The sequence below is a fragment of the Osmia lignaria genome, chromosome 7, assembly GCF_051020975.1.
Source record: "Osmia lignaria lignaria isolate PbOS001 chromosome 7, iyOsmLign1, whole genome shotgun sequence".
NCBI lineage: Eukaryota > Metazoa > Arthropoda > Insecta > Hymenoptera > Megachilidae > Osmia > Osmia lignaria.
Genome location: NC_135038.1, coordinates 8,495,647 through 8,509,434, shown reverse-complemented (window position 1 = coordinate 8,509,434; position 13,788 = coordinate 8,495,647). Strand labels below are relative to the sequence as shown.

The window sequence follows — 13,788 nt, the reverse complement described above, 5'->3', positions numbered from 1 at the left end:
CATAGGATGCACAATGCAAGACGCATATGGTGCGTCATCACTTTTCAATCAATTACACGTCTCAAAGGAACAAATTAAATTGATAAAAGATAATCAAACGTGATTACGAAGTTAATAAACCCTGAACAGGACGCACGTTGTGCGTCATCTGTCAACCTATCCCCAATATTAATGAAACTGGAAGTTTGGGAAAAAGAAAATAATTATCCCGAGTGATTTAGAAACGTACAGAAGGATCGTTATCCAACGAAGATACGAAGCATCATCCAGCTGGTGCTCTCTATGGTCCGGCTCGTACTCTATGGTAGCTCACTGCTGGTTCACAATCAGCGACGACGGCCACGTCCGAGCCGGTTGTGTACGTCGAACAAACTGATCGCTCGCGACGGCCTCGTGGTAAGCTGCACCACGGGCCGCTCGTCTCTCTTTTCTTCTTCGTCGGGGTCTTACTGCCGGTCGCCCTCGTCGTCGTCGTCGTCGTCGCCGTTGTCCACCGACAATAACGTGTCCCCGCAGGAGGGGACACCCGGGCAACCGGCCTCCACTCTTTTGCCTGCTCTGACTCACGATCCTGAAGTACAGTCGTTCCTGATAACACGACGCCTCTTTAGAATTTTGATAAGGGCATTCAACGCCATGATAAGGGATATCAACTGCATTCTATAACAGAACCTCTCACCTCGATTATCCTGATTAATAGAATTTTCTGAAATTTCTGAAATTCTGAAAAGATGGAAGAAGACCGGTATCTTCTAAAACTTTTCAATTCCTCCAGGTCTTAAGAATGCCTCCGAGAGGTATAAAGTGAAACGTGAGAGAAGAATTCGCGAGGAGAAAAATAAGGACCGTTTAAGGAAAAGCAAGGTGATAGCGGAGCTGACTGTACCGTGATATGGGGACATTGGCGAAGTAGGGGAGAGGGCATGCAGAGGCCAGAGATCGGTACGCGGACCCAACTGCGAAACCTAACCTTCGATCGGTAAAAATTCGACCGGCGAACGGCCAGACCTTGTGCCCCGTATAATTCTTTCGCAATCCAGCTGGTACACGTGCACGAGAGCCTTAAAGATCCGTGTAAAATCCAGCCCCATGCCGATCGTCGGCTTCCCGGTACCGGATCTCCTGGACGACCCTTTTTCTATCAACGTCTACGCAATGAAACAATAAAACTCTATCATTCTATAAAAAAAAATAATTTAGAAATTAACTCAAACTCCAATTTTTATATCTCTTAAACTGGAACGGTGGTCCAATTAACGCAACCCTCCCTTAATCGAAGGCTAATTAACAAAGTTAATGAAACGAGTTAGGATTAAAACTGAATGTAGAACTGAAGCTTCCGTACATAGGAGAGTGGATATCCTTTCTTGCTACACGTTCTAAGTTCCCCTGACGTTGGTACGGTTACGGTGGTCGCAGGAGGACGTCATCGCGAAAGAACCAGACGATCCAGTTCCCTGTCAATAACTAGAGCGACTTAAGACTCGGGTGAATCGATCTCATTGACACCGGATTTGCAACGAGTCTCTAGCCTCGTTCTACCAGTTGACCTACTGGTTAATCTCCTACCGTGCTTCCTGTTATCTCAACGTCCGCCACTTTGTTCTTCGACTTCTTGGAGTCTTTTTAAATTCTTCCAAACGGGCAAGGAAACATCCATGAATCATTCGAAATAATTTACAACGTTCGTTTCTCGATCTCCTCGGATTTGCTCAACTACACAGCCATCCTTGTCGCAACAGAAGCCGTGACCGGTTGCTCGATCTTAATCCTCCGAGCGTTTCCCGGAGGAGAAGGAGAGCGAATATCAATCAAATTATTACGGCAATCTGGCTCTCGTGACAGGCTACGGAGCAATTTCCAGCACAATGCAAGCGTGTTTTGCAATCGTGGGACCGATCGAGAGAGACGCGTGAACAGGGATCCCAGATGCGTCCGGATGGATTTTTGTCAGTCGAACGGATCGTGGCTCGTTGTTTATAGCCTTCTGACGTTGTTATTAGCGATCCTGTTGTGAAACTAGGCTACCCGGTGATTCTATAAACTTCCACTACGTTGAACCTAAAATTATTGAAAACAGATTATTACGTTCCCCAGGAGAAATGTTTCAACTTCAAGCGGATTATTAAATGCACCGCCCTCGTTACAGAATTTTCATGTAAAAATTTCTTCGATTATTTGTTTAGTTGAAAAATGTAAGAGAGAAGGAGCGAGGTGAACCGAGCACACGGTATCCCGCTATCAGTATCGTCAGTGGGTCAGTTAACAACGGGGTCAGCGGAGGGCGAATCCGGACTGCGGGTCAACCAATCACCGCGTCAGCCTCCGTCCTCCTGACAATGACTATTAACTGTATATGCACCCACAAAAGCAAATTTACCTAGAGGCGATGCAATTACGAGTATTATATCATTGTAATAGTACAATGTTACGTGAACTGTAATTACTAGATGGAACAAGAGATGCGACAATTTTCATGTATTTTATGGAAATGTCTGTAGAGACGAATGGAACTTAGAGAACTCGAGATGAATTCTGATTACGGTATTGGATTTCCGGTTCAGTAGCCAGCGATGATTAACACTGGAACTACCAAAGAGGTCAAAATTGGTTTACAGTTTGTTATTTTAAATTATAAATTTTATCGAGGGATTTTTGGTTTTTTTCCAAAAATTATTCAATTCGAATTATTTTCTTAGATCTGTTATCGAAGAAACTGTTATTGGAAAATTGATTCGTGATCGTAGGAATGAAACGTGACCAAAGATGAGCATTAATCTTCGAAGAGGGATGGCCTAGCGCAGTTTTTCATTACCGGTGATCTCCTCTTGGGAGCTAGCCGGAAGAGACGAGCGTAGAGTTACACAAGGTGGGGGATAAATAAGGAGTAGGTGGCTCGACGAGATGAGGCGAGAAAGAAGACGGAAGTGGGTCACCGGGATTCTCGGTCGTGAGGGTCCGGGTTCGTTTCTCCTCTCCACGAGAATTACGCCGAGCTCCGGCTAACGAACTAAAACCTACAAAAAGACTCTGAGATCGAGACCAAGTAGGGTAACAAACAGATCAATCTTGTGAGAAAGGAGGATGAATTTTTTAAAAATGATCTACTCTTTGAAAATGATCCATAGAGTTTGAAGAATTGATTCGATCCCTCGAAGAAGTTGAAATTATTTTATTCTAGGAGATTGTATTGTATGTTTCTTCTCTGTCGTTGCATTGTCGACGAAATAAGTAATCCATCTTCTTTCGATAATTCTCATTTATATTTTTATACATACATAGACTTCTTCGAATATTTACAAATAGTTCATTCTCCTCGTTCGTTTTCCTCGTCCATATCGAAACACCTGTCTAAGGATGAAAATCTGGATTTCTCGTGTCTCACACAGTGTTCGTTTTTCCTTCCAAATAGTAACACTTAACTGCTAATGATTATTTTACACTCAACATCGATAAACACTCAGGTAGAGCTAATAAATTTTCTAGCGTTTTGTTAAGATTTCTTCTTGCGCTTTCATTCTACAAACTTGTTCTCTCTCAATCTCTCTCTCTCTTTCTCTCTTCGTTAGTCTCCTCTCTGCATGATACGCAGATCAACATTTTTATTTTTCCATGAAAATGCGCACCGATCGCGTTTCTCTCGTCGATCAGTACACATTCTGGTAAAATATAGAAAACATCTCTTCTCTTGTCTCTCCCTCTCTTTTGTTTTCTCGATAAAAAAATATGTGCATCGTATATTCTCGTTTGAACTTAGCTGGCCCCCCTCCCCACGATGCACGATACCACTGTTCGATCTGACCTAAATTTTGAAGATTCACAAGGACGGATCTTAACGTTCCTATCGATTTCAATTGTAGCGTGCGACGAGCCGATATGGATAAATTAGCATACCTAGAATACATTTCTCAATAGTAAATCAAGCTCTAATTTAAAAATTTGCCTACCTTTTCTTGTTCTCTGAAGCTTCGATCATAATTACAAAACTTTCAATTACTGGACAGTGGTACCATGCGTTTATGGTGTGTTTTTACAATCCACTCTGCACCTAATTTATCACCAATGCATCGTCCAAGCCACGATTTCAGGAAGTGTTTGTAATTCTACCAAGAACGATTTTGATATAGAATTAAAACAGGAAACTAAAGTATACAATGCTTGCATTGTAAGCGAACAGAAAACAGTAGAATTGAATTCAGAGAACACGAAAGAGAGCGAACGATCACCTATAATAAAATATACACACCAAATTCTTTGCCTATCGAGAATGGACGTAAGTAAAACGCTCGCTTTACGTTTCAAATGCAGTCACGGTTAATCTCAGCGAGAATAAAAATCTTAATTAACGATAGTAATACTCTCATTAACTACGCAACAGTCTATAAAGCCTCTTTTTCGTCTGGATCACGTTTCTTCACTCTCTAACATTTCATTCCTCATTCTTTTATATCCTCTAAAGTTAAGCACCTCGAGGTGATCCTCGGTTAATTCCGTAGAATCCTTCTATTGTTCCCATCGAAAGACGAACGTACCAGAATCTCCTCGCGTATCTCGTTGAGAACAGAACGATGTTAGCAGAACTATCGAATAAAAGATACTGCTAACAAAGTCACGATCAAGCGGAACGCGCGTGTCGTTAAAAAATAAATCGCATCCTACGCGTTTACATGAATTTAAAAATATAAATACAAAATCTTCCCTATGTTCGTACACGCCTGTGCTCTCGGTCCGTTCGAAATGTCCAAGCTCTTCGTACGGTATACCTTGTCTGATCGCGAAGATAAATTGATAACAGCTTGGACACTTTGAATATACAATTGATACGAACGAGATCTTTTAAACATTTGACGCATTTTACACTCGGTGACGCGTATATCGATTAAAACACTGAGATCGGTAGCTAAAATATAACAGTACAATATTACCTTGAGTATTATTCATTCCTTTACAATCTACTTAGGTCGTAGTCGAATCGTAAACTCGGTTGGAATGTACGGGTCAGCTAAATACAATTTTAATCCCTGTCCGTCGGACGACCTGTCGCTCTTCTCTTTCATTCGTCTAATTAATTACGTGTAATTTACTTAGAGCCTCGAGAGGTATAACCGAAGGTTTCTCTTGTAGCCATTTACGTACACTTCAACGCGTTTTATACCTGGTAAATTATCAACTAATCGTTTCTTCTATTTGAACATGAAATAAAAAGAAAAATTGTCAAAGTCTAATCAGAAAGATATCACAGGTAACAGAGACGCGTTGAAGTGAGTCAATCTTTCGCTACTATTGCCAATTATGTACGAGACGGAGTTTCTTATACTGATAGGGATTTTGTTTCATCGAGATCCCTTTTTTATCTAATCGTATCCGGTCTCTTTCATGCCTTACTTATGCTATAAATACGCGGTGTGTTTGCTACTGTGCTCGAGAGCCGCAAGGACGTCTTGTTTCTGCCTCACGTACAGCCTGCCTTTCTTCCAAGGATTTTGAAGTTGAAGTAACTTGAAGTCGTCCCTGAGGCAACGCTCCCTGGCACCGATCACGGCGACCAAACAGAAATTCGGCAGCTCGTCGGCTGTATAAATGGGACCTTCTTGCCCTTTCAGAACCACAGCCATGTTAAGCTGCTTCACGACCAGGTTCACCACTTCTCTGGCCGTGGTTCTTGGTGTCACGTGCAATTTTAGGCTGGTTCCGGAAGCCAGGCCAGTCTCGTAGGCCGCGTAAACCTGAAAAGACATCGGATTCTCTTGCTAGAACGTTTGTCAGATTACGATCGATAGCACGAATATAGAAATTATCTGTTGTAAAAATCAGCGTTTGCAGTGACATTCAGTTGGCAGGGCAGCGACAGCACGTTGCTCGATACAGCTGGCTGTTATCAATGAATTAACAGTAAATAAAATGGAAATTAGTGATGAACTTGCTAACAAGATACTAAAAGAATAATTGAAAGTGACAAATAGACACAGAGTATATCATGTGCAATCAATTTTTCTTAATTCTACACATGAGTTTACAGAAACTCATATGTGTATATATAATATATAATTTGAAATTTTTCATGAAATTTCATGCTCAACCAGATCGATAATACACGTAAAGCGTTATTTTGAAAGCGAAACACAAGCACTGAAGATTTAGCGGTTGTTACGGCTTACTCGTATGTCTGCTACATCGGTCTGCACTAGAAGACCAAGAGTGAGCTGTTTTTAACTACAATCGGGTTAGACTTGTGTTCCCTACAAGGAAAAATATTATTTAAACTCAACGGGGTGGCACTCGAGTGGTGACAAGCTTTGTGGTCAGAATCAAAGTAAACGTGTTTAATCTAGGAAAGCTTGCGCAAAATATGATCTCTCATCTAATAGGAAGCAACTGTAAATAGGAATTCCAAGATCAGGATTCGTGTATGTTTTCTTTTAAAAATACACCATACAAGGTGAGTTAAAAATCATCATGCACTTTTAAGTATATTCTAAAATACATTTACCACGCTGTTTCTTTTTATATCACAATTTTTAACTCACCCTACCAGACCAACCCCATTAGTCACAAAGTTTAAAAATATCTTTTTTGCTTAAATTACACATGCGGTTTAATGATTACCTGAAGAATACCAGGTAAAGGAGCCGGCATCATCGTAGCCTCGTCCTTTTCCTCCTCCAGCTGGCTCTCAAGAGATCCAGTCGCCATTGCTGCGACACTGGCGGTGGGTTTCGTCGATTTGCTTTTCGCGTGGCTGCTCTTTATGCAAACGCTCGAATTTGGCGTCGAGTACTCGTCGCTGCTTAGCGAGTGCAAACTGTCAGAATTAGTGTTGCTGACGCTTAGGAGACTAGTGGTGTTTGTCATGGCCGTTGATACGCTCAGAAGCGAGCCACCATATATCATGGGCTTTATACTGAGCAAAGGACTGGTGCTCGCTGACGCGGAGGTGATCGTGGCCGACCTATTTCTGGGGCTGTGTTTGTATTTCGTTAGGATCAAAGTGTCCTCGGATTTAGAAGGCGGTAGCCTGCTGTTTTGCAACGGTACCAGATGATTGTTGCTGCCACCGCTGGTCGTGTTGCTCAGGTTGCTCGTGCTGCTCATGGGTATAGAGGATTTCGGAGGTTCCGAACCGGTCGACACGTTCGAGGTGTTGCTACCTTTGCGAACGTACTGACCGCTGGGCAATTGTTGCTCGCTTTTACTGAACTCAGTCGTAAGCAGATTCGAGGAAGAGTTCGCAACGTTAGGTCCTGGCCAACTGCCTCTACCTGGACTGGATTTCACGAGCTTTGGATCGCGAGGAGGTAACTGTAGCAAACTTCTCTTCAGGCTGTTGCTATTGCTGTTGCTTTTGTTCCTGTCGAGGCTGAGCAGGTGCTTCATTGAAATTCCAACGGTTTGCGACGCGGCCTAAAATCATTGATCAGATTCTAGGTAACGAAGACGCTCGACAGCCGATTAAATTTCCAATCAATATTACTTACGCTTTGCTGCGAAGATCCACGATCCCTCGCAAAAGTGATCACGTCTATGAGCCATCTGGCACCCTTCCACACTGTATTCACTTGGGTCTGAAGATCTTGCAACCTCGCCAACTTATCCTTTGCCACGCTCAATTCCAATGAACTGAATGCTTCTCTGTGGTTGTGCTGTGCTTGAGCGGTATCGAGCTCTAAGATACAACTCAATCTCGAGTATCTGCTGATCACGTCCCTCTGATACGTGTTCAAATGAACCATTTCGAACACTTGGATGGGCAACGACAGAAGATCACCGCGTTGAAGGAGGATCTCTCTGGTACCAGGTACGCAACAGGCTGTCTCAGCGGGTGGTACAGCGATCAGAAAGGACACATCGTGAGTCAAATCGATAACCTCGGCATCGTATAGTCGATGGATCAATGAATCTTCAGGATTGATCTCCATGTAATTGAACAATCTTCTCGCGGTAGCAGACACTAATTCAACGAACAATTTTTGTTGCTCGGTGCCTTGCAATTCATTGGTCACGTTCTCCTTTTCTTCGGGATCTTTCACAGAAACGTCCGACGCGTACATACGAGTTATCCTTTTAAGATAATCCCATTCCTCTCTGGAATGAACCAAGAGATAAGAATCTATCGTTAATCTATACAAAAATATTATCTCCTCTGAAGTGACACTTACGCAGAAACGTGAGGATTGTCACGGATTTTACAATGTGGCAAAACGTTAGGCGATTTTGCTGGCACCACAACCTGAATAAGATCCACGCTACTTTGCATTTTCAAGTAGCCAAGGTAAAGTCCCTTTGATAGTTTAATACTGCTAACTTGATGATAGGTCATCTGTTCCTGTATACTGGCTATTAAAATATCCGCTACGTTGCTGTCTTCGTGAGGTATGACTTTCTTTGTGACTTTGCTGAGAGGTAACCATCTGCTGTTCAGTACTGAGATCAGTTTCGGGGATTTTATGTAATTCACCGTAGAGAAGACCAGGGTCCCTTGGACGTCTCTGATAGGTTTGTGGTACAGTTGTCCAAGATCCTGTATGCACAGGGCTGCCTGCGAGGATCGCAAAAGAAATATGAATTGTTATTCTTAACAATGAATATAAATTGAAGAAAAAATGAGTGTATTATTCATCGCATAGAAAGACAAACCTGCATTTGCGCAGCTGCCTGCAACAATTTTATCCTGAAATGATTCGTCGAGCTGCTGTGACTTTTCTCCATGTCCTGGCGGAGGGTCTTAACGTCGTCCCAGGTGCAAGCAACCTTCATCAGCCAATGGAAATCGTTGTAAATACAGCTAGGATAAGTCTCGTCGACTTCGATCACAGGCAAAAAATCCTCGTTCGTCACGAGCACCTTGTCCTCGTGGTATAGCAAGCAAGCGAGGAAAACTCCGCGTCTGAGATTCTTCTGAAACTTACTGGTCGCCGTGAACAGCTGCTTTATCGTCGTCTTTTTCTTGTGATTACGCCGCTGTACAGCCGGCGTCTCTTGAGTGTACTCCGGTCGCCTTATGTCCGTGAACAGAGTGTTCAATTGTTCCAATCGGCCGGCAAATCTTGGCACTCGGCCATCGATGTCCCTCCAACCTGGAAACGATCATTCTCTGTCTCGGAAACGTTCACACTTTCCACGGGTCTAATAATAAATCAATTCTGACACAACGATTAATCTATGAGCAAGTGCCAGTTCCGAAATTAACTTCGTTTCAACGAATAAATTTAGACTCGACCTAAATATGAATCGAATCGATTATTTACTCCTAACATTTCTCAGTTATTCTAAGCTCAACAGATGTAATAATGAACAATGATCGTACTGCTAGGCGTAACGTGGGCAGGTGTCGAGTTCCTGAACCTGCTGTAACCCTTCAGGTTGCCAGCAGCAGCTCGAAAATAGTATTTCTGTCCCTGCATCAGGTCGTCGATCCTGCACTCTCTTTGCTTCATGTCCAGGACCTCTCTTTCTCCACAGATCACCGAGAAGTCTTCCTTGCTGCTCCATTGTACCTTGAACTTGGTGCAGATCGGTGAATCGTGAGAGTCCGGCTCCTGGAACCTTACTGTTACAGAATTTGTTCCTGTCACGTCGACTGCCACCAGGAACGGCATATCTGGTGGCCCTAGGACAACAAATTAAGAAGAGAACATTTCAATTTCAAACGATTTCATTGTTTTCAACGGTATAATGTTCGTCGATGGGACTTACTCGCTTGATCGAATCCAAGAAGCATCTTTCTCAGAGCTCTAGCTCTTCTTTCCCATTGAGCAAGTTGCTTGTCCTCCGCGCTACCGCCGCATCCCGTCAGATTGTTGTGCTGAGACGAAAAACTTGATCTATGGCTGCTCGGTGGCTCCAACAGGGTGGTCCCACCGCTACCGGAAGTACTCCCCCCGAGTTCTTGAACTCTGTGTTCCGCTTCCGACAGCAACGACGCCAAATGACTGCCCAGGGACTCCGGAGACTTGACTGTTAAAATAAAATCATTTTTTTAATAAATAAATGGCTCTTAATTAAATGACTGATTAATTATTCCTTTTACGTTTTTATCACGAATATAGTTTAATAAGGGACGTAGAAAATCGTTCGAAGGTTGCGACGATCGTTCGAGAAATCACGTGGAAAAGGAGCAACGAAATTTAGAATGGAGTTGAAAGAGTGAATTGCACGAATCGGCGTGGTTTGTGAGCGGAGAAAAAATCGTTCAGCTAATTGAATTCGATTCAACTGTTTCCGATGCTTATGAATGCAAAATCTATGATGAATTCCGGACAGAATGGCCGGTTATGTATCGCGGATCCGTTTCACCGCAATTGTGTCCACACCGGAGATATCGATTTCCACTTTCTATCCAGACACTTTATCTTCCAGCGGATTATTTTACGACTTACGCCTTGCTTTCCGCGAGAAATACGATTCGAAAGATTAACCAGACAATCGTTGAAAAATTAAAAATCATCAGAATTTTATTCGATCGAGACTTAAAAATTTTATTTTTATTTTAATGGAAAAAGGAGGATTTTAATTCCAGTGACTTTAACGCCAGCATAAACTATTATTATTAAACTGAATTATAATGCATGGATCAGTAGCTTTCCAATTATCTTCCCAAGGATCATACTCCTAATTGCATCGAACACTGGCTTAATATGAGATCTTCGTAGTTACATCTCGTAATATCAACGTTAACGATCGATTTAACCGCAGGCACGATTGATAATACCAATCTATTCACATCCGACTACTGTTATGCAAATTGGACTTGATTTGCGATGTCTGATCAATTATAAAATCATAAATATTCCAGCTATCGTTAATCAGTCCGTCTTCGTTCATTTGGAGCACAATTGCAGCTTTTGATAACTTTTTTAATTGCTTCATACTTAATTATTCTGATCGCTTTTTTCTTATAATTAGTCGTTAATTTAATATCAATTATTGAACAGAGAAGTTTGAATCAAACGTGACCCAAATTTACAAAACATATAAAAGAATATTAAAATCGGGGCTCTCTCCATGGTCCGCCGTCCGAGAGTTAATAATTGCAGCCCTTACTGGAATTCCATATTCCATTCATTTTCCTATTCCGATTACTTTGTTAGCAGGTTTTTTGAAAATTTTCCTGCTCCCCGCTCAAATCTTCATAGTTATATTCATGTCTGTAACGCCAAGATAATTTTTATTGGTTGATAACCGAGTATTTGCCCGCAGGGACAACTTACGTCTCTCAACCTCATCACAAAAAAAATTTAAAAAAAAGAAAAAAGAATTGGAATTCCATATTCCATTCAATTTTTTCCCCTTTATCCAAGCTACCCGAAACTGGCACGAAGCTTTTGAAACATTGCACCGAATGTAATGAAAGCCTCATATGAAGAATCCATATTTCTCGTTCCACCGTGAAAAGCGAATCAGTGTTTCGTGCAATTATACCGTGGATGGGAATAAAAAATTGCTGACGTTCGCCCATTCATCAACCTCTTTTCGCGTGTTTTTACACTCCCAGTAGACAATGGGAAAATTTGCGAGACTATTGTTTCACAAAACGAAGAGGTATCGATCGGAATACCTTCAATGTGTATCACTGTTTATCAAAGAACCGAGTTCCTGAATGAAATTCCGCCGCTCTTTTCGGTTCCCTCGTTTCAATCGGAAATACAAGATCGAAGACGATAAATGGATATTTTTTAAAGAGAATACTTACATTGATTGCCTTCTTGCGCACCAAACGCGACCAGCATTTTTGCAAGGGGCCTATTGTTGCTGAGCACCGCCACGTCCAGGGGTGACAAACCGTCGCTGTTCACGCTGAAAATGAAAATTAATCGCATGAAGACAGAGAAAAACTGACGCATCCACTGTACAAGCGGAACTGTTCTCGAGGACGCGTTCGTCGATCCATGAAAAACAAACCGAGGTAATCGGCATCAATTTCGTTCTTGCATAAACGCGCTATCGCGAACTGCCATTAGCAAAACGAGAGAAGTGGATAAACGGATTATTGTTGCACCGAATGGACATTCAACGACGATCACGAGGCTAGGCTTGTATTTGCACCGGTTGCAACGCAGATGTCGGATTCACCGACCCATATTATCCGAATCCAGGATCGATTTTTATTTCCCTATGAAATGAAAAATAGCAGTCAGATTTCCTTTATCAAGAAACACGTCTAATTTTCATTTTTTCCTCGACTTTCTCACTGAAACACTGGTGTTTGCTCTTTTATCTTCGTTTCGGTTGAAAAGAAAGAGAAAATCTTGGCTTCGATATTTTCTTGTTACCACACAGTGTTCTCTCATATTTTCCAATTATGAAAGAAATAACTTTTCAGAAGGAAAATTCAATGCTGTAAATTTTCTTCTTCGAAATAAAGTACTATTTCTTTGGGACGAAGAAAATGATAGTTTAAGTGAATTATATGTTTAATCAAAGCTCGCTAGTGTCGGTGATGTTGTGGAATATCTGTGTCTATGGTGTCCATCTACTGGAGGAAACCTAATTATCGTTGGCAATCCAACGAGCCTTCGGTCAGCGATCGATACGATTACAATGTAGAAGCTGTGTAACAGGTCGAAATGCGTATAGGGCTTTGTCTCGGCAGCGATCGTCACATCGAACGCCAATTAACGCGTGCTAACAGAATCCAGCCTGACGGTAAATGAAAATTTATGCTCTACCGTATACATCCGCCTCGTTCTCCGCCTTTATTGCGCCATTCGATGGTTAACCATTTGATTGCTGAGAATTCTAGGCTTGAACGTTCTGTGCTTAAACGCTTATTACTTTTCTTTTTATTCCATTTCATTTCTCAGTTTATTTTTTCATTTCTTTTTCAGTGATAACATGTGGTGTGTAATTAGAAATATGCGTTGATCACTTTTATTTAATTATGATTAGTATATACAAGAAATAATCTAAAGGGTTAATAACTAGTAATCACTAGATTCTGTTTTAATGAAATAAGAATTGATAACAAAAATTGTTTGCACACCGGCGTAACTAAACGGATCTGGTTTCTTGGAATTTTAATGTATTAAGGTTCTAAGGTTTTAAAATACCCAAATTTTCAAATTTTATTATTAGTTTCCCTAAAGAAACCTGATTCGATCGCGAGTGCACTATTTCGAGCAGAAGAGGTAAAAAGTACAAGTTTGTTGAGTAACTAATTAAAAATTCGAATCAATGAACTTTCGAGACCGTTACGAAACTTTCAAGTCGAAGCTGACGTTGTCCAATCCTCCGTTAATTGGCTTGTTTTCTGGGACTGGCGAGAAAATTAATTAACAACTGTAATTAACCTACATTACGACGCGTGGAGAGCCACTGTTTGGCTAGTTGTTCGTGTTTTCGAATAAGTTTCGCAATTTCTGTAGCATCGCGCCTCGTTTTGTCTCTTAATTAAATGAAAAACAAATCTGAAAATCGTATCCTAACGCTCTGGAAAACGAGAAACGAATGCGGGGGAGGGAAAAAAAGGTGTTCGAAACACATTCGATCGACTCACCTGTTCACATCCACGTCTGTCGATTCCAAAATTGTTCTGGCTTTGTCGAGATGACCGTGCTCCACGGCTACGAAGAGTGCTGAAAAATAAAATAAAAATTCCCCGGTGAATACCCGTTGCACGATAAAAATCATTCTTCTCTTTAGAATTCTACAATATTGGAGAAGTTAGAAACCAGCATCCATTCAGTATCCCTATATATCAATCACCGTTTGTTTTCAATTTTCCATCAAACGAATAAAAATACATTTTTAAACTTAAGTTAAGATACAATTAATCTTCGAATAATGAGGGAG

The 13,788-nt window shown here is 41.5% G+C and overlaps 1 protein-coding gene across 11 annotated transcripts in view; it reads right to left on the bottom strand.

The window, feature by feature from the left end:
- Window positions 1-5,147: 5,147 nt before the first annotated feature.
- wake (ankyrin repeat and fibronectin type III domain containing protein wide awake) overlaps window positions 5,148-13,788 on the bottom strand; it is a 74,511-nt gene continuing 65,870 nt past the window's right edge. For 10 of the 11 annotated variants that reach the window (XM_034324455.2, XM_034324454.2, XM_034324456.2 and 7 more), the window contains 9 exons: window positions 13,493-13,571; window positions 11,690-11,793; window positions 9,694-9,954; window positions 9,305-9,607; window positions 8,635-9,074; window positions 8,157-8,536; window positions 7,476-8,082; window positions 6,607-7,401; window positions 5,148-5,726 (listed from right to left, as the gene is read on the bottom strand). In XM_034324455.2, coding sequence (XP_034180346.2) covers window positions 5,391-5,726; window positions 6,607-7,401; window positions 7,476-8,082; window positions 8,157-8,536; window positions 8,635-9,074; window positions 9,305-9,607; window positions 9,694-9,954; window positions 11,690-11,793; window positions 13,493-13,571 — 3,305 coding nt within the window. In that variant the 3' untranslated portion in view covers window positions 5,148-5,390. Of the gene's footprint in view, window positions 5,727-6,158; window positions 6,240-6,606; window positions 7,402-7,475; window positions 8,083-8,156; window positions 8,537-8,634; window positions 9,075-9,304; window positions 9,608-9,693; window positions 9,955-11,689; window positions 11,794-13,492; window positions 13,572-13,788 lie in introns of all 11 variants that reach the window. The other variant, XR_004581436.2, reaches the window with a different exon arrangement.